General features: G+C 41.3%; 2 protein-coding genes across 16 annotated transcripts in view; one reads left to right on the top strand and one right to left on the bottom strand.

The window, feature by feature from the left end:
- Positions 1–4,520: 4,520 nt before the first annotated feature.
- LOC101034773 (uncharacterized) lies at positions 4,521–5,593 on the bottom strand. Its single transcript, XM_039472925.2, has 2 exons — positions 4,918–5,593; positions 4,521–4,757 (listed from the first exon to the last, which is right to left on the bottom strand). Exons 1-2 carry the CDS (start codon positions 5,423–5,425, stop codon positions 4,642–4,644), a joined length of 624 nt encoding a protein of 207 aa, XP_039328859.2. The 5' UTR covers positions 5,426–5,593; the 3' UTR covers positions 4,521–4,641.
- ICA1 (islet cell autoantigen 1) overlaps positions 4,789–21,349 on the top strand; it is a 159,147-nt gene continuing 142,586 nt past the window's right edge. For 3 of the 15 annotated variants that reach the window (XM_074379504.1, XM_074379501.1, XM_010345700.3), the window contains exon 1: positions 4,789–4,897. The gene's annotated coding sequence lies outside the window, so the exon portion shown is untranslated. Of the gene's footprint in view, positions 4,898–5,153; positions 5,244–5,294; positions 5,338–14,655; positions 19,370–21,349 lie in introns of those variants that run through there. The other 12 variants (XM_074379503.1, XM_039472923.2, XM_074379502.1 and 9 more) reach the window with 10 other exon arrangements.

Below are 21,349 nucleotides of genomic sequence, written 5' to 3'. Positions count from 1 at the left end.
ATAGTTTGTATTTGTATGTCCATGTATAATTAATATAAATACATATACATTTAAGACAGATACTATTGAATTCAGTCTACATGATAATCAATGTCAAGCCAGAGATGGCCTATGGATTAAGTTCCACTTGAAACAAATAAATATCCATTCCTATGTATTAGGAATATGACACTGTTCCAATCACATAAGATGAAATAGATTTCTAATTTAATTCATTTTAGATTACTTCAGAGGGAGAAGAAGGAAAGTAACTTGGCAAACACTGAGGGGCCTTGGAATTATTCAGCTAAGACATAAGACCATCAAACGGCTCCAGAAAAACTTATTTCCTATATAAATATTCCTATAATTTGCCCATTCAAACTAATTGGCATTAATTTGAAAATACCTCTGAAATGAGTGTTCTTTTTTGAGAATTGTGATAGAAGTTTGGGGCTTTGGTGTCATAATTCTTATATTGTTTTGTTTTTTGGAGTTTTTACTGCAGGTGTAGATTGGAGGTGGGGAGAGTGGGAAGCTGGTTTTGTTTTACCTTCCATGGTATCCTCCATTAATATTAATTTCTCAGGACAATGTATCATTTTACCTCCTTGTAGCTATTAAGTTCAATACCATAAAATCCACTATTATCTGTGTTTGTGCTTATCCAAAAACATTGTTTTGGTAGGTAAACAGTCTGCTTCTCCTTCATTTCAGCAAGGATAGCTAAGAAGGCTGAGATGTTATAAGACCAGAGCATACTTGTAAAATATTGGTGCAGCAGAACTTTTTTTGATATCATCATGAAGTATCCAATGGATGGACCTGAAATATTTTTCTTTCATTAACAAATTTGTTCTACCTTGTTTTCTCCTATTTAGCTTCTTGGTGCCAGTAGAATTTGTATAGTATCCAAAATCTGAAAATAAGTCACCTATTTGGGGTTTGTTGTATGGCTCGTACCCTGTAACTATTTCTGGGGAAGATGCTGGATTTGCTGTGTACATGTGTGCACACATGTGTGTGTGGCAATAAAACTATCAACACTATTTTAAAAAATTTTTAAACAGCTTTACTGAGACAGAATTCACATACCACTAATTCACAGTGATTTGTAAAATGCTCAACTCAATGGATTTTAGCATATTACAGATATCTGTAAATATCACGAATTTTAGAACATTTTCATCACATGAAAAAGAAACTCCTAATCCTTGTACTTTGGGAGGCCAGGGTGAGTGGATCACTTGAGGTCAGGAGTTCAAGACGAGCCTGGGCAACATGGCAAAACCCTGTCTCTACTACAAATACAAAAATTAGCCGGGTGTTGTGGCACATGCCTGTAGGTCCAGCTACTCAGGAGGCTGAGGCAGGCGAATCCTTTGAACCCAGGAGATGGGGGCTGCAGTGAGCTGGATCATGCAGCTGCACTCCAGTCTATGCAACAGAGTGAGACTTCATCTCATAAGAAAAAGAAAAACCTAACAAACAAAAAGTACCAAAATTAGCTGGGTATGGTTGTGTGCACCTCTAATCCCAGCTACTCAGGAGGCTGGGGTGGGAGAATCACTTGAACCTAGGAGGCAGAGGTTGCAGTGAGCGGAGTTCGCACTGTTGCACTCCAGCCTGCAGAACACAGCAAGATTCTGTCTCAAAAAAAAAAAAAAAAAAAAAAAAGAAAAGAAAAAAAAAGAAACTCCATACTCTTTAGATATCACTCCCTATCCACCCATACTCTCTCCAGCCCTAAATGATCACTAATGTACTTTCTGTCTCTACAGATTTCTGTATTCTAGACTTTCATATGAATGGAATATTTGTGACTGGCTTCTTTCACTCAGCCTGTTTCCAGTTTTATCTAAGTTGTAGCATATATCAGTACTTCATTCCTTTGGATGGCTGAATAATATTCCATTACATGAATATACTACATTTTGTTTATTCATTTGCGCACAGCAGGACAGTTAGTTCTGACCTTTTGACTATTTTGAATGATGCTACCACAGACATTTGTGTATGTTTTTATGTAGACATAGGTTTTTATTTTTCTTGGATATAAACCTAGGAGTGGAATTGTTGGGTCATATGGTAACTCTATGTTTAATCATTGAAAAAACTTTCAGACTGTTTTACAAAGTGGTTGTACCATTTTACATTCCCACCAGCAGTTTCTACCACCAATTTCTCTACACCTTGCCTGGGTTTACCTTTGAACAATATTGCTTTGCCTAGGATGACGGAATAGAATGACAGAAGAGCAACAGCCCAGTGACACAGTAGAGATCACTCCAGCCCTAGATGGCCTACCTTCCAACTTAAGTGAGAGAACATAAACCTGTTTCATTTAATCCACGGCTATTCCAAGTCTCTGTGAGCAGCTTAACACAAATCCAACTCATGTAGTCCTATTAGCATATCTTGAATCTAGGAAGGTCTTGGGAAAAAATTATTGAATATGGAAAGATTTTTTTCATGGAAAAGCTTCTTTGTCATCCTGTTGTACACTGAAAAATGCACTTTCTTTCTCTCCTAATTTCTCATCCCATCAGTCAGTAGCCATTTTCCTTACAGATTGTTTCAGGTTCTCCCTAGCACCCCACTGGTGTTCTGCAAGATGGAAATAACAATTTGTTATTCAGAAGCAAATGCAAGTGTTATCGATGAAGCCAATTTTTCTAATGAGAAGGAAAAGGTGGCCAGGCACGGTGGCTCAAGCCTGTAATCCCAGCACTCTGTGAGGCCAAGGTGGGCAGATCACAAGGTCAGGAGATCGAGACCATCCTGGCCAACGTGGTGAAACCCCGTCTCTAAAAAGGAAAAGCACTCTTTGTGATGATGGAGAATGAGCCAGAGTTGTTTGTTATTTCCTTTCTCAAATATTATCCTAAGTGTTAGGACAATAATTAGAATGATGAAAAGTCATTTAAGGTTTTCTCCTAAACTCTCTGGGAGCCAAGAGAATTTCAGTGCCATGTTGACTAGACAATGCTTGTATCACATATTTGTTCTCTTTTAGACATTGCTTTTGAAGCCACTTTTAGCCTATGTAACATGTTAGACTCCCAGTCAGTTTTCACCTTAGAATTCAGAAAGGTAAAGGGAAAACTGTGTAATTAATTGCAGCTAAGCTGTCCCTTTTTTTCCCATCGGATTTTTGTTCCAATCCTCTGCATTTTGAGGGGATACTCTGAACACACACACAACCTGCCATTCAACTGGCTGTCTTGTAACTGATTTAAATATCTGCCCTCAAAGCCAGCGATTGACTAGTGGGGCTTCTGATAAGTTTTCACTTAACTGGTAAATCACTACTGATAGAAAGAAGAGCGTTATAAAGTCAGAAAATACTTTTTTCGTGTAATTTAGTCCTTTCTCAATGCTTCTATTAACTGATGATACACTCAGTCAACATTTATTGAGCAACCTATGATGTTCATTATGGCACTTCATTCTGTTAAAGAATAATAATCTCTTTATCCTTTTAACTCCTGATAATAGATTTTTTACACATAAGTTTACAGTTCTTGGAATCAATGTATCTTAAAATATCTTAATCATCTCTTTTGTAAGGAAGCCTTTCTCATTTTCAAGGCTTTGGGTTTTTGTTTTTGTTTTGTTTTTTTCTTATTACATACAGCAAAGTCATTTGGCTTGCGTTGTTAACAGGTTAGTTTGAATGTTTCTTATAAAAGCCAAATATATAGAAGCAATGCTTTTGTCTCTAAAAGTTTCTTCTGAATCTTAGCTCTTCAACAATTTGCTATTTCGTAGACCATATTCATGATTTGTTTACTCATATACACTTATTAAGGAGCTGTTTACTCAGCTCCAAAATTTGTGTTAGACTAGGACAGGCTCAAATCTGTAACAAACAGAATCCCCAAAGAGTAACTTTAAAGGTTATGTAAATTTCTGGGGCTATGCTATCTTACTATCTTTCTACTAAAATGTCAACATCTATACTTTTTCTCCATCCATTCTGGCAAGGCACCATGCTATCTTGAGATTAAGCTAAGTCTCCTGGTTCAGATTCAAATCCCTGCTCAATAATCTCTTTGTGGCACTCTGGGCAGTGTCTTCATCTGTAAAATCGGGATAATGATTTTACCTACCGTATTGGGTTGCTGTTAAGAATTAAACGTAAAGCACACAGAATGTGCCGGGCACATAGCTGGCACTCCATCCATGTTAGCGCAGGATTTCAGATTTGTCAGCATCATTACTCAGTAACTATCATTCTGTCCTTTTAAATTGTTTCAGCGACGACTAAATGAACTTACATATAAACATACAACACAACCAGAGATGGAGTGATTGTACATGGAGGTCTCATTTTCACATAGATAACATTAGGAAGCAACTACTCCAACACTTTTTCTTCCTGTGATCTGTACACTGCAGGGTCTCTAGAAACAATGGTTTGGTTCTTTCCTGGTGACAAAGGATAAGAGAAGATGATACTGCTATAAATGGCAATAACTTAAAAATAAAAGATACAGAAACCTATGGGAATGAAAAATATATGCCTATACATACACAGCTGTTTTTAAAATATATCCTTTATTCTTTAAGCTCAAACTTGATTTCCAGGTACAGCAGGCCTCTAACTTTTCTTGGCAAAGTCATGAAGCCTCCTGTCCTCTAAAGCCACAGAAATTTAACCTAGAAGCAAGCAGCAGGCACTGGGCACAGCACGGAGGGAACCCTGGGGTGTACGCCTTGGCTCCCACCTGTCAGCCAGGTCATTGTGACGCAAACGCTACGGCCACGTGGAACACCTGCCGGGGAGCAGGGGCGGGGTCACTCTGGGCGGTGGATCCGAGCGGGGGATACCCCAGGAGATGGGGGTCGAGGAGAGACGCCTGGGAGTGGAGAGAGAGAGACTCACTCCCCCAGTCCCCGACCCGCCCCAAGCAAGGTGAGGCCAACCCCACCCACCTCCCTGTGGTCGCCCTCGGAGGGGGTCGCCCCGGCGGGCGTTTGCGGGAGGGAAGAAGCGGGGAAGGGAGGCGGCGGCGGAGCCCAGGCGACGGTCAGTAGCCGGGTGGCGAGGGCGCCCGCTCCCCCCGGCCGCTGCGCTGCGCTGCGGCGCGCACGGGCACCGCCGGCTGCTATTCCGGCTGGTGGCGGCCGCCGCAGGAAGGGCCGGCTCCTGCGCTCCCCCGCCCCTTTCCCTCGCCTTCGGCTGACGCTGACGTCGGATGAGGGATCCGGAGGGACGCTCCGACCGCGGCCGGGAGGCTCCCGGGGGCCGGGGCTCCGAGGTACCTGCCCTCCGGGGTTGGGGCGGGGGCGCGCCGGGCGGGCTGCAGGCGGCAGCGGGAGACGCCCGGCAGCCGGGACGGTCGGGGACGCCTGGTAGGAGCTGCCTCCTCTGCCCTCCGCGGGCGGCGCGTGATAGGCGGGTCGCCTCCTCGGGTCCCGGATCCTGGTGCGGGAACCGCATCAGCCCCTTCCCCTCCCCCGCCTCCTCCCTCCGGCCTGGGAAGGTCTGGAGGATGCGCGCGCCATGAGGGCGTGCGTCAGCCCCGGGGGAGCGGGAGGGAAGCGTTCTGCGCTCCAGCCCCAGCGCTGGGAGCACCGGCACCCACGCCAGCCGCCCCACCCACCAACCCCGCGCCTCGACTTCCCCGCGGCCCCGGCCCCAGGACCCCGAGCTCCCTGGTGGGCAGGGACTCGCGGCCGGGGTTGACTTGTTGACAAGTTCACCTGCTGCGGCGCCTGGTGTGTGCTTTTTCTCTTCCCCCGTGGCCCGTTTTTGGCAGGGGCGGCAGAGAGCTTATGCGTACCTCTTTATAACCACTGGTGTCAGGAGGCCTGAGCTGGGTGCCCCGCGGGCGAGGTGTTCACCAGTCTCGGACTAGACGGGGCGAGAGCCCCTAAGCAACCCGGGTTCTAGCAAACCCTGGCGCTCCTGTTTCCTTTGGGTGCTGCTGACTCCGCCTTTCCTGCTCCGGGGCTATTGCAGCTCCTGCTTCCTCTAGAAAAGAACATATCCTGTTGTTATGTCTGCCTTTCCCCCAAAGCGGCTCTCCATGAACCTTTCCCACGGTCTTTTTACTTGTGATGCTCCAAAGCCCCTGAGCTTCTCTTTGGGGTCTTAAAAGTATCGCGCCTTTATGCTGGCAAAGGGCATTAACTGCCTGGTTTGGGAGAGTTAGTTTGGAAAGAATAGCATTCTCTTCTTTTAGATGGCATTAAAAAATCGGCACAAGAAAGGATTTTGTTCATGAATCTTGGTGGCAGCCTTAGTAACTGAGACCTAGTAACTGTATAAAAATTATCAAGGCCTAGAAAATATGTCACCAGCTGCTTTGGGAGTGATACTGAATGTAGGAAGAAAGGCACATAAGCGTTCATTGGCCCTTAAGGTCCTATAAATTATGACTCATCGCAAACATGTTTTTGCCCATACATTTCGGTGAAGTCTCTTAAGAAAATCTCAAATTGATTTCTGTGACCCTCTGGTTTGAATCTGAGATTTGAACTGTTGCAGGGAGGCGGGGGGAGTGAAACAAGAAATGCTTAGTTTGAAATCTAGCTCCCGATGCAATTTCTTACCCCCTATTTAAAATAAACACACACTCTCTAAAAGTGCTTTTAAGAAAGTTTTCAAACCAAAGATATCTTTTTAGATTTCAGTCTTTATTTTTGAAACACCCTTTGTAGAGAATACCACAGGGACAAAATCAATTTATAATTCTTAATGGCTCAAATATCACTCTTTGATTTTATACTACATATATATATATATATATATATATATTTTAATTGCAAGAGATGTTGCTTTCTAATTGTTTCTGTTTGTATTACAAAGGGAAATAATTGTACTGATTATAAAGATGAGTCTTTAGAAAACATAGCAGTTAAACTACAGAGGGCTACTCGTGGAGAGACCTGATGTTAAAAAGTCTAACCCTGTTTTCTTCACCCAGGGATCATTGAATGCTAAAGACACTGGATAGTAATTGCCTGGGTGGTTTATTTTGTAACTGTTTTTTCCCATTTGGAACACCTGAATAATTATCTCACTGCTTTCTCTACGCATAGCAGTGCATCTCTCCACATCAACCTTATGAAAAGTATAGAAAATTTTGTTACTCGGAGCCTTCAAAAATCCCTACATTTTCAAGGCATTTCACTAAATAGTACGTTTTGTCAGGTGCAAGCAGCGTTATCAGCAGTATGGAGGTGTGGCAACTATGCTATGTCATAGGAGGATAAACCTGTGTTTGGTACGAACTTTTAAGATTACAGAAACTGCGACCAGGAGATGGGGAGGAAGTTGACAGGCCACAGGGACAGGAAGAGTGTTTCCTCTTAGTTGGTTGAGCCTGACAGCTAGAAGCCTGAGGGAAGGTGGCAGTGTTTATAATCAGCAGGCTGGTCACTAGTGTCCTTTTTTTCCGTCTGCATTATCAGATTTATGGGAAGCATTAATGAGGATGCTATCTGCATGTTTTTCTCCATGAGGCAACACAGATCACTAATGAACCTTACATCCTAATCTCATCACCATTCACAGTCCGCCTCAACAGAGCCTTAAACTCAAAAACGGATAGAGGAGAAACACTTTTTCTTCACTTTGTTCATGATTCCCAAGCTGATGCTTTTCATGTCACAATCGCTTCTAGCACTCTGAGAGAATACAGAGGACGCATGGGCTTTGGGTCCTGATGGAGCGATATCAGAATCCTTGCGGTAACACATAACTAGCCATGTGACCTTGACCAAGTTACTTAAGTCACCATATCGTTATCTACAGAACAAGAATATCTACCTTGTTGGGGGCAGGGTGGGGATTAGAGATAATGTATATAAAATGCTTTGTGCGCTTTTTTTTCTTTTTTCTTTTTTATTCCTATACATATTCTGCTTATGTATGTGTGCTTTTAAATAGGACTCACGCAGTAGTAATATTCTTTCACATGCTAAACATACGTTATCTGTATCTAAAAAGAATGCTGCTGCTTTACCTGTAATACAAAGTATGTTTCAATTTGGTTTTGAGTAGTTGAAGTAATTTTGTACCAGTACTAAGACCCTGGGCTTTATGGAAGATACTCTCTGAAGTTGGCGGAGGGTGGGGGCGGGGGGATGGCGGGGAGCAATCAGAAACAAAGCTAATTTGTTCCAGTGGGGATAGATCTTCCAAGCCCCTGCCACTCAAGCATGGTCTATGGACCAGTGGCATGTGGCCTCCCCTGGGAGGCTATTAGAAATGCAAAATCTTAGCCTGCCTGCTCCTTTCTTCCAGACCCACTGAATTCAAATCTGCATTGACAAGATCCCCATGTATATGTTAACATTTGAGAAGCACTGCTGTAACCTGTTATTTCAGTGTCCCAGAGAATCATTTGGGGGCTTGTTATGATAAATGTGGATTCCCAGTCAAGCTTCCCTCATCGGCTGTTAAACAGCATCTCAGGTAGCTCTGATGCCTAGGGTCTTCCACTGCTATCAAACTGTCCCCTACTGTGCTCTAAAATGAATCTCTGTCCTCTTCCTTCCCAAAGCACCTTGGTAACTATGATCTTATGTGATATTCAGCCCCCTTTGAGATAAATAGATATTATAATCTTCATCTGACTGATAAGGACTGCAGGCATGATTTGCCCTGGATAGATGAGTATGTTAGAACTGCCCTGGAGCCTCTGTAAATACCAGGTTACCACACTTGTACTGTTCTAGCAGTTTACTGTTTAGTATTCTAGCATCAAATTAACATAGTTTTTGGTTTTTTGGCCTGTAAGTAATTTTCACAAATAACTAATGAATCTCTCCAGGCCAGGGAAGACTACATGTGATAGTGCATTTTATACCTGTTTTTTATAACAAAGCCTGCCTTCTGTGTGACTGTAGACCAGTTACTTAAGATAATTGATCCTAAACTTCTTCATGAAATGAATATAAATCATTATGTCCACTTGGCAGTATTGTGAGTATACTCAGTGATATGGGTGAAGCATAGACTCCAGTGTCTGAGAAGTGGCTGTTGCTCCATTAGTGGTAACTACCTGTCTCCTTGTAAACCTAGTGAGATAGAATGAGTTCATGAAAAGCTGGGGAAATGATACCCTGCATCACTCATGATGGGAATCATCTGTCTCTCTTGCTAAGTCAGATGACGTCATCCCTCAGGCCTTTGACCAAATCAGAGAAGTGGGATGACTTGGTATTTAACAAGTAGTGGTTGTATATGTGTCATGTGTTATGCACTGTGTTAAATGCTCAGAATCCCAAGACTCAGACCCTACCATGCTCTGGAGGAGCCTACAGCTGAGTAAGAGAGAGAGAGGAGTCAACTGACAATTGCGACAATTGCCTTTCAGGCAAAGCAGGGAGGAGATAGAAGCACAGGTGGTAGTGAAGCCCAGGGCAGGGGCATCCCACCTAGAAAGGAGAGAGGGCAGAGAAAACCTGAGATGCTTCTTGGAGGAGATTGCCCTTGAGTTGAGCCTTAAACAACCAATAGGAATTCGGCAGGTAAATAAGGCTTGGGAATGGGGAGAAGGAGCATTCCCCACTTCCAGCCATGTGTATCTGTATATACAAAAGTCAACAAGTAAAGGAGAGAGTACTAGCAAATAGTTCTCACGTTTGGAGCCCAATGTGTATGCATGTCCCTTACTAGCTGAGTGGTCTTGGACAAGTTTGATCATCTGCGATTCAGGATTAGATGCACTAATCAGTGTAAGCATAGGACTGATTCCAATTTGTTGAATGGTTGTAGAGGTGGCGGCGGTATTAGTAGAAAATAGGGGACTATTATTAAAAAGTCAGTAGAATTAGAGAACATTGCAGAGTTCAAGTTTAGAATACATTTAGTAGAAAATACATGAATTAAGAGAGTGACTGAAAAAGGCAACTGAACGTATTATAATTCTGTGGAGCGGAAAACATGAGGTGTATGTGTTCAGTGATGGACCACTGAATATATAGAAGTGATTGTTAATTTTCAGAGTCTGGATTGGAGACTAGAAAAGTCTTCTGGTTCTAGGTAATGAAAGTATTTGTACAAGAAGTGACTCGTTTAAGTATTGCAACAATGTTCCAGGAGTATGCACCTTGAAATCTGTCTCTTACCGTCATCATGATCACACTCACTCCCACATCTTTGCTCCCAGAACAGGGCATAGACATCCATGTCTGAAACCTAGGGGAAATCCAGCCTTCTCTGTGATGTTTCCTGGGTAGAGCATTCTAAGCCAGAGACCAAGAAGCTGATTTTTAGAAATAGTGCCCCCTCTCCTTGGTCATAGGAACCCTGACAACCATCAAGGGAGAAGTCAATCAGCAGTTGCAGGTTTTGTTGTGCACAGTAACACCATATTGGCAGTGGATTTGGGACTAACCCAGCACCTAAGCCTGTGACTGGGGGAGATTGTTTTTATAGAAACACAGCCCCATTCATCAACCTCCTTTCATCCGAGAGTAGAGCCGAGTAGTTAAAAACAGGAGCTCAGAAGTCAAAAGTAAACTTGTGTTTACCAGTTGTTGACTTTCAGTAAATGACTTCATCCTTGTCAATTTTGTTTCTCACTTGCAAAATGGGTTAATATCTCCTTCATAGTGTGTGGCGATGACATAATGATGCCAAGTGCTTCACACGTGTGACATGCTTGGTAAGTGGTAGTACGTAATTATTGCCCCTTGCCCAGCACATGTTTACTGAATACCTACTGTGCTCCAGGGGACCATGCTTAGGGTGCTAAGGAGGCAAAGATGAACTTGAGGGTCCCTGTACTCATGAGACCTACGGTCTGATGTGGGAGATACACATGTAATTAGCTCCTTGAAGGACAGTACAGGAGTCCAGTGGCACCACCAGCATGGAGCAGTTAAGTTTTTCAGTGGGGAGGACTGGAGTGCAAGACCCCTAGGGGAAAGGGATAAAGAACAGATGTTGAGTTGGTAAGCCTTCACTGAAGAGGTGACATTTGAGGAGAGTCTTGATGTAAGTTCTAAGTTAGTCAATCAGACAAAAGAGAGAAAGGCATTCCAAGTGGAGAGAATGATCTCAAAGCCTCAAAGTGACAGTATATTCAGGGAAGCTCAAGCGTTCTGACATGCGCAGAGGGAATAGTTCTGTTGGAGGGTGGGAAGGGCAGTAAGATTTGGGGAAAAGGGAGCCAGAATGTGAAGGGGCCTGTGGTTTTTCCAAAAATGTTTGGAATTTCTCTAGTGGCAAGAGAAAGCAATTAAAGCTTTTTAAGTAGGAGAGTGGAATGATTAGATTTGCATCGCATAGTGATGGCTGCAAAAGATGAAAGAGGCTGGACGCAATGGCTCATGTCTGTAATCCTAGCACTTTAGGAGGCCAAGGCAGGAGGAACTCAACAGTTTGAGACCAGCCTGGGAAATGTAATGAGACCTCATCTCTACCAAAAATGTAAAAAATTAGTTGGGTGTGGTGGCATGTGCCTGTAATCCCAGCTACTTGGTAGACTAAGGTAGGAGGATCTCTTGAGCCCAGCAGATCAACGCTGCAGTAAGCCATGATTGTGCCACTGCTCTCCAGCCTGGGCAACAGAGCAAGACCCTGCCAAAAAAAAAAAAAGAGAGCGATGTTTTCAACTTAGGCCGTTCAGTAGATTTAGTGCTGGTAATTAACATAGGGACTACAGGAAGAAGGATTTGGAAGTACAGATGGAAAGAGAGAAGTTTAGTTTTAAATGTGCTGAATTTGAAGTGCCTATGGAACAATACAGGTGAAGATTACCATCTGGAGGTGGAAATGTGGATCTGGCATTCCAGAGAGGTGTGTGATTTGGAAGTTGTTGACATACATCTGGCAGTTGAAGTGACTTCACCTAATGAGATGTCACCTAATGAGAGCAAGTAAATTTCCAAGCTTGGAACCTTAGATATACCGATATTTGAGATGCAGGCACAGAGGAAAAGAAGCCAGCAAAGAAAAGTGAAAAGATAGAAAAATGTGGAGAATATTTCCTGAAAAGTAGAGGAAGAGGAGCATTTCATGAAAGAAAGAGAGCATGGTCAAAGGTTGCGAGAAATGAGGATTTGAGTGGGGCCCATAGTGAAGGATGTCTCTGTGCTGGTATAGAAAGGAACGAGACAGCATGGGCTTAGACCTCTGACTGTGAAGAGAAGGAAGAGGAAGGGAACCAAGAGAGAAAGCGGTTGAAGAATGAGGCCTGAGGCTAGAAACCAAGAAAGGTTGACTAATTTGGAAGAGAAGAGACAATAGATGGACAAAGGTGGGCAGGGTTAAGAGTATAGGAGCCATTCTTCCTAGGGAGAAGGAAGAGAACAGCAGGTTATGTCATGGTTCTAGATAGCTCCAAAGAAGTGAGCAGGGGTGCACAGGGAGTGGAAACTGTGAGAGAAGGTGCCCAGTGCAGCGCCAAGGCCATGGTTCCTCAGAGTGCATGAAGAGGGAGACTGCCCATCATCAGCCTGCAGTTTTCTTCCACCCACTGCTCCCTGAAGGCCAGGAGCTGAGTGTCCTTGTGCCTAATGCCGTTGACTCAATGTTGCCATATGCAGCATTGGCATCACTGTGGAGTGTGTAAACATTGTGCTGTCTTTGTGCCAAGCCACTCCCCACTTTCTGCTTCCTGTTTCTCTCTTTTCTGCACTCCTAACCTGGAGCTCAGTGCCTTCAGGCAACTTTCTGGGTTTTCTACCTGGGCCTGCCCTGGAGGGTACGTGCCTAATAATCCCTGTCTTTCCTGACCCCCATCAAAATAAACAGTCTTGTGCTTTATAAGCTCTGGGCTTTACTGCTGTTTATTTCCTGAGAAAGTAGAGAGATCCTGGAAAAGGGATCTTTATTAGTTCTCAAATGACACCGACCAGATGACTCAGTAGAGGTAAGCGTGACGCTGTTAGTTGGGCATACATGAAAGCCTTCACTGTATGTGAAGGCTGCCAAAGGCTGCCTGCTTTCTTCTGCTACCTGCTTTCCTTTGCTGCTGACCTCTGAGATCCTTTTTTGCTCCTCCCTTCCCCTGCCTGGACTGCCTGCATTCCCTGCTCCTAAGCCAGCCCAAACTCAAACACGATTTAGCTGCCACAGCTTAACCAAGGAAAGTTCTGGAATATGTGCCATTTCCAGGGAAAGGAGCTGTGGTGGTTTGTTTACAGGACCCGCACACAGCATACACATTTTATAAACCACATATTGGTGTCTGCATATTTCAATAATTGAAGACGAATAAGACGAAGTTTACTCTGTGACTTGGGAAATTTCCCCAAATATCCCTCAGTTCCTTCAGTGAAAAGAGGAGGTTGGACTAAATGATCTGTAAATTCTCTCTCACTCCCAGCCAGGAGATTCTGTGGAGTCATAACAAATTGCTTGATCACATCTTTTGGAGGCTTCCATTCATGAATTTAATCTTAAAAGATGAGAATCTTGTAAACACTAACGTCTCTAATTATTCCGATGGCTGACATTGTGCTTATGTGCAATTTCATATAATTATAGTCCCCACATTCATACTCTTGTTCTTCCTTCACACTGATATTATTAACCACTCATACCTTTCTATTTCATATGAATTAAAGTCATCCCTGCATATACACAGGGGACTGGTTCTAGGACCACCCTCAGATACCAAAATCCACACATACTCAGTCCCGCAGAGCCCTGCAGAACCCATGTATGTATATGAAAAGTTGACTCTTCACCTACACAGGCTTCTGATACCAGGTTTCTCTCTTTATATTTAATTATAAGAAAAAAATATAATTAAATTATAAAAAATATAGAAAATATGTTTTCTATTTGCCTTGGTTGAAAACAATTGGTGTATAGGTGGACCCATGCAGTTCAAACCCATTCTGTTTAAAGGTTAGCTGCATATGTTTTTTATTTATAAATATACGTATACATTTTATAGTTGTGGAAACATGTTGTATATCTTACATAATATTGTCCTTATATTTTTACTTCTGATGGTCTTATAGTAGCCCATTCACTTCATTTACCATTCACATTAATCTGATTTGAAACAAATAGCACATTTTGCACACAGATTTGAACCTTTTTAAAACAACTTGTAAAAATATGGAGTACAATCAATTTTTTGGTTATTTCAGAAGAACATATATATGATTTTATTTTTGTAATGACATCTCTGACAAAATGTCAGAGATTCTGGGCAGAAATAACTGTTTAAGGGTATTTGTAACTAACTAGTATAGAATATTGGTGATCTAAGTTATGGAATTAATTTCTAGCTCTTTTGGGAATTGCTTAATGCCTTAGACTGAGGCTCTCCAACAAAAATATAATAGCAGCCACATATATCATTTAAAACATTCTACTAGTAGTAAAATATCAGTAGCTTAAAATCTAAAAAGAAATAAGCTGGGCACTGTGGCGTGTGCCATGCCTATAATTCCAGTTACTCAGGAGATTGAGGTGGAAGGATTGTTTGGGGCTAGGACTTCAAAACCAGCCTGGGCAATACAGGAAGACCCTGTCTCAAAACAAACAAGCAAAAACTAAAGAGAAACAGCTTAAATTAAATTGATAATTTTTCTAACCCAAAATATTCCAATATTGTTTCAATATAAAATATTAAAAATATGTAATATATAAACAAAAACTATAATTAAATATACCACAGAATGTTTACTATACATATATATGTAATATATAAATGTAGTTATATAAAATTTAAATTTATAATATATCAACATGAAATAAAAATAACATATAACTATAAATATATAGGTTTATTAATGAAACAATTTAATTTTTTGTTACTAAGTCTTCAAAATCCTGTGTGAATTTTACATTTAGAGCATGTCTGAATTCATATGAGCCATATCTCAAATTACATGTGGCTAGTGTCTGCTTTGTTGGACTGCACAGTTGAAGGTGATAAAGTTAATTTACTTCAGGTTATTCTTCCATAAAAAGAAAATTTAAGTTGGTGCCATTCTTTAAAGTAAGATGTGTAAGGGCCTACCAAGTTTTATAACTTGATCCCAATAAAATACAAGGATAACATTTAGACCTATCATTTAATCATGTTCTGTGCTGACGTTGAAGGGTGTAGTATTCCTTTATAGAAGTCGATGGAAACTTTTGTCTGATTAGGGTGTTCCTTCATTCCTTACCTTTTGAAGTTAAGCTTTTAGAGGAAATGTCACAGTAAATACAGAATAAAATCTGTATGTGACATTTTATTTATTTGAAAGTTATATAAACCAAACTAAATAAAATCAAAGTTAAATATAATTTATACTGTAATTTTTTAAATTACTTTTTTCTTTAGCAGAGGCAACCCATTTGTTCTGTTTCTAGTGTTGTTTTACATTATGTATTTTTATCTTTCTAGATTTCTTTTAGGTTTGTTGTTTGCAACTACCAACCTCTTTGTTATTACTGCATGATTTTTGGTGTAGCACAAAATTCACCATTGATCCTCCTTTGAAAGGATGGCTTTAAGCAAAAGAAAGAGGAGCAAGCCCTGGACCACACCTCTAATGAGCAGTTTGGAGTTTAGTGGTTTGTTTTTACCTGGATATAATATTTTCAAATAATATTAATGCTGAAGATGATGGCATTTTTGAAAGTAGCTTAGCAACTTTTTTTTTTTTTTTTTTTTTTTAGTTTCTGTTATAGTTGATATTTTCCTTTCAGAAACGTGTCTTGGAATAGCTGAAGAAACAGAGGAAAACATCAAGTTGTTAACTGGCTGATTAGTGTTTCATTCCCAGCATTTCTCTATGTGAACTTGACCTTTAACCTGATCTTGGAAAAGTCGTTTTTTAGAACCCCAGTTTTTTCATTATTGAAAAGGAAGATGTTGTGTTTATTATCTCTAAGCTTTCTCTTAGATAAAAAATGTCTCTGAAAATAATTTAAATTAATTTTGTTATTTTTGTGACTGGGGGCATCCTAGATAGCAACTAGCCTAGTCTACTATTTTACAGATGAGCAAAGTGAAGCCAGATCGCTGAAGTGATGACTAAGTATATGACGTGGTCATGGATTTACCAGTTTTTATTTATATCAAGGAGCATATTGGGAAACCTTCAAAATACACACTTTAGGAGTGTGATTTTAATAGTTTTAGGGAGTCATTAAGCTAAATCATTGTTATATTGTATATAACACCTGAGTTCTTTTAAAATGTAAGTAAAATGGTCATTTGAAAATATTTGGCTGGGCACAGTGGCTTGCGCCTATAATCCTGGCATTGGGAGGCCAATGTGGGAATATTGCTTGAGCTCAGGGGTCTGAGACTAGCCTTGGCTGGTATTTTATGGTATTTTACTAAAAATAAAAAAATGAGCTGGGCATATTGGCAAGTGCCTATAGTCCCAGCTACTCAAGAGGCTGAGGTTGGGTGATCACTTGAGACCAGGAGGTCAAGGCTGCAGTGAGCTATAAGGGCACAATTGCACTCCAGCCTGGGCCAAAAAAAAAAAAAAAAAAAAAAAAAGTGGTTTTTTTTTTGAAATAAAAGAAGATATCCTATGACCTTAGTTCATTAACAGAAAATACCTATTTTAACAGTGACTTGCATCTGTAGGGTTTAAATAAACACTCAGCTTTTAGCTACCTTGAATAAGGTCAGAATTCTGTTTTCATCTTGGTAAGATTTGCTGACTCACAAAATTAAAATGATTCCATTTCACATTTACTTGTGAATTTATGGAATGTCAAAAATCATTGCAGGAGACACAAAACTGGAAACAGAATCCATTTAAAGTTGTACAGTCACTGAGTCGCCCAGGCTGAAGTGCAGTGAGGGGATCATAGCTCACTGCAGCCTTGTGTGCAGTTGTGTGGAATGCTCAGGTAATTGTGACCACATCAGAATCTGAAGAGACAAGCTGTGTGGTATTTGAGAGGTAGGAAAAACACCCGTATAAACTCATCAAAATCATATTACTTTAATTAATGCTTAGCTTTTGAAAGGATGGAAGGCTAATTCAACTTCCCATCCTCCATGGGAATCCCCATTTCTCAACCACTTGAGAACAGGATTTGATGAATCCAGATTTTAAAATAATAATTAACATGGTTAATTATGCCTAGAGGAATTGTTCACTTTTTTTTTTTTACTGCTTCTACTGAAAGTATTTTAATATTTATACTCAAACACGCTTCTTTCCATAAGAAATTATAAAAATCATTATTGACATAAGAGGAAATGACTAGAGACAAACATCTAGGAAAAATGCTGAAAAACATACTTTGCCCAAAGAAATGTACAGACGTCCAATTATTTTTTACCTTAGTGCCTAAAACCTCTGACAAATCGGTATTTCCTCTGTCCGTGAGGCAAGTGGAGAAGCCATGTGGGAACCCTGGCTCTAAGGACGATCGGCTTTGTGCTCTCAGGCCCTGCTCTTCCCTGGATCACAAGTCCCATTTCAGAAGGAAGGGGCTTTCTTTATTCAGTTGTTTCTCATCTCTTTCTATGCTCTACTTTATATGACTTCTGTTTGTTCTTAAGTTACGAGAGAAATAAACCCAAATACCTGCGTCACTTCAGATCATTTGAAAAGAAATAGTCGGTTTAATGAACTGAGTAGGAGGCACACATTTCCACTTCTCTAAAGAAAAGTTCACTATATTTGAGTTTTATAAAATTATTGCATGATGTGTAAGTTTTAGTGTATGGAAGAATAAAATACTGAAAACTGGCCATATTTCCAGATGAAATTGATCTCTGAAATAACCGGAAAATGGAATAAGGAAGAAGTTATGTAAATTAGTATCATACAATGGAAAGTTAAATCTGAGAGGCATGTCACCAGCTTCCAACAGTTGTGATGGATAGTCCAAAAACTAACTCCCTAACAAAAGACAAAAAAGGTGCCCACCAAGTGTGAAATAAACAGCATTGAGTGTCCACCCTCCAGCGGCTACTGAGTGTATCTAAATGCTGAAGGTGGCACATGGTGCTTCAGAGACTGGCCCCTCTGTTTACCCTGTCATATGTCTCATCTTTAAGTTATAATGCACAACTGCTTATGGTTGGTGACACACACCACTGGTAGTTCTGTTGTGGAAGAATTTGTTCATTGCATTCCCTCTGCCTAGAATAACACCACTTCCCTCCCGTCCGCACTTTCAGCCTTTGCCCCGCCAGCAACTACTAATTCTTAGAGACTCAGCCCAGAGGCTGTGTGGGAAACCAGCTCTGTGCCTCTGCTCTGTGTCCCTCGAACCCTGACCCTTTCCTCTGCCATGGCATTTTGCCCCATCATAGGCAACATGTAACATGATGGCAGATTCTTTTTTTCAGTTATATACAAATAGCCACAAAAGTCTGGGGCATATAGTGATGTGTAATTTACTGTGGTTTGATGTTAAAGAATTACTCTGCATTTCATCAAATATAAGATACTATTGATCAGGAGATCTTACCATTTATATTCCATGAAGAAAGAAAAGTGACTGCCTGATAGTTGACAAGGTATTGACTGTAACAGGAATGTTGGAATGTGAACAGATTTGTACCTTAGATTCCATGGCATGTGGTGCTGTGAAGCTGGTGTTTAGGAATGAGTGATTTTACTGTGGGATGTGTCTAATGTACCACTTTGTACCCACATCATTGCAAGACTGTTCTGTTCTGAAAAGTGTGTTTGTTTTCTTTTCTTTTGAGACACTGAAGGAGTGGTGGGCATCTCAGTTTGCCACCAGGCTAGAGTGCAGTGGTATGATCTCAGCTCAATGCAACTTCCGCCTCCCTGGCTCAAGCGATCCTCCCACCTCAGCCTCCCAAATAGCTGGGGCCACAGATGCGCACCACCATGCCCAGCCAATTTTTTACATTTTTGGTAGAGACAGGGTCTCAACATGTTGCCAAGGCTGGTCTCAAACTTCTGAGCTCAAGCAATCCCTTCCCTTGGCCTCTCAAAGTGCCGGGATTCCTTCCTGTCGTGAGCCACTGCGCCTGGTCTGAAAGAGGCGTGTTTCTTATGGGGTAAAAAATGGCCCTCCACTTCCCAAAGAACTGAAGACCTCTAAGGCAGTCATCCTCAAACTACGGCCCGCGGTCCGCATGCAGCCCCCCGAGGCCATTTATCCGGCCCCCCGCTGCACTTCAGGAAGGGGCATCTCTTTCATTGGTGGTCAGTGAGAGGAGTACACTATGTGGTGGCCCTCCAACGGTCTGAGGGACAGTGAACTGGCCCCCTGTGTAAAAAGTTTGGGGACGCCTGCTCTAAGGTAATGACAATTTTTATATAGAAAATAGAAATTATAAATAAATAAGAGAAAAATGATAAATTTGGCATTGATTCAGATATGCAATTCAAGACACTCCACCATATGCTCAGTACAGACACAAGAAAAAGGGATTCTGGACTCAGTTTCAGCTGGGACTCCGACCAACAGAAGAGCTACGCGCTGAATGGAAGAGAAAATTCTACCACTAAAGTTGTAAAGGTAATTAATTTGAGACATGAGTCTTTGCATAGGTAACCGGATGTGCTTAGGAAGCATGATTCAAGAGGAAGCCAGTTCCATATTAAAAAGAAATAGTTGATCTAACAAACTGACGAGAAGGTACACATTTCTGCTTCTCTGAAGAAAAGTTAACTATATTTGAGTTTTATCCAGTTACTGCCTGATGTGTTTTAGTGTATGAAAGAAAAGATATTGAAAACTAGTCAAATTTTGTGGGTTGAGAATACCAATATAGTGGAATGATTACTGATCTTACCTTTACTCTGAACAAGGATTGGCTCAAGAATTTTAGATTCCTTGCATAATTCAAAAGTAATCAGAAGTTCCATCAGCTGACTTCACTGCCTTGAGGAAGTGCATAGAAAAAGAGTTCTAGGTCAGAACAAGCGTTCATTGCAGCTGAAGCCAGCTAATATGAAATGAAAATACCTTCTTAGATTATATGTCCAAGGAGAAGAATCTAGTGTCTGGGTACAAGGCAGCTAGGGACAAACTGACTCCTCTCTACTCCGTATCAGTGAATCAAACTCTGTACTTACAACCTGGCTTGTTTTAACATTCTATGTACCTTTGGGTGTTAGGAAAACACTTTATGTGTATCTTATTCCTGGCCAGGCTGTCCAGTTTTTAAAAATGGGTTGTTTTGGTTTTTTCTTTTGTCTTTTCTTTTTTGAGACAGGATCTCACTCTGTCACCCAGGCTGGAATGCAGTAGCTCCGTCATGGCTCACTGCAGCCTTGACCTCCTGGGCTCGATTGATCCTCCCATGTCAGCCTCCTGAGTACCTGGGATTACAGGCATGTAATCCCAAGAGGGTGCCACCATGCCTAGCTAATTTCTTCTTATTATTATTTTTTTGTAGAGACAGGGTTTTGCCATGTTCACCCAGGCTGGTCTCAAACTCCTGGGCTTAAGTGATCCACTTGCCTTAGCCTCCCAAAGTGCTGGGACTACAAGCATGAGGCATTGCACTCAGCCTAAAATGTTTTGTTTGTTTGTTTTATACTTTAGATTCTGGGGTACATGTGCAGAACATGCAGGTTTGTTACATAGTTACACACATGCCATGGTGGTTTGCTGCATCTATCACCCTATCATCTACATTAGGTATTTCTCCTAATGCTGTCCCACCCCACAGCCCCCCACCTACTGACAGGCCCCGGTGTGTGATGTTCTCCTCCCTGTGTCCATGTGTTCTCATTGTTCACCTCCCACTTACGAGGGAGAACATACAGTGCTTGGTTTTCTGTTCTTGTGTCAGTTTGCTGAGAATGATGGTTTCCCGATTCATCCACGTCCCTGCAAAGGACATAAACTCATCGTTTTTTATGGCTGTATAGTATTCCATGGTGTACATGTGCCACATTTTCCTTGTCCAGTCTGTCATCAATGGGTTGGCTCCAAGTGTTTGCTATTGTGACCAGTGCCACAGCAAACATACATGTGCATGTGTTTTTATAGTAGAATGATTTATAATCCCTTAGTTTATATACCCAGTAATGGGATTGCTGGCTCAAACGGTATTTCTGGTTCTAGAACCTTGAAGAATTGCCACACTGTCTTTCACAATGATTGAACTAATTTACACTCCCATCAACAGTGTAAAAGTGTTCCTATTTCTCCACATCCTGTCAGCATCTCCTGACTCTTTAATGATCACCGTTCTAACTAGCATGAGATGGTATCTCCATGTGGTTTTGATTTGCATTTCTTTAATGACTAGTGATGACTAGCTTTTTTTAGTATGTTTGTTGGCTGCATAAAGGTCTTCTTTTGAGAGGTGTCTGTTTATATCCTTCACCCACTTTTTGATGGGGCTGCTTGTTTTTTTGTTGTAAATTTGTTTAAGTTATTTGTAGATTCTGGATATTAGCCCTCTAAAGTGGTTTTTAAATGGCTCTAGCAAGTAATGACAAGTTGGATGATTGTTGCAGTCTTTTGCCTATCTACCTGGGGGAA

This window comes from Saimiri boliviensis, chromosome 10 (assembly GCF_048565385.1).
Source record: "Saimiri boliviensis isolate mSaiBol1 chromosome 10, mSaiBol1.pri, whole genome shotgun sequence".
Classification (NCBI taxonomy): domain Eukaryota; kingdom Metazoa; phylum Chordata; class Mammalia; order Primates; family Cebidae; genus Saimiri; species Saimiri boliviensis.
Note: the sequence above shows the minus strand (reverse complement) of the source record. Positions and strands in the feature narration are given on the sequence as shown.

Bases quoted from the DNA above. Each gene is read 5' to 3' on its own strand.
- LOC101034773 (XM_039472925.2), bottom strand. From the start codon at position 5,425: ATGCGGTTCCCGCACCAGGATCCGGGACCCGAGGAGGCGACCCGCCTA. The intron at 4,758-4,917 runs GTGGGTGGGGTT...GCTCCCCGGCAG, and splicing joins CCGAGGGCGACCACAGGGAG to GTGTTCCACGTGGCCGTAGC.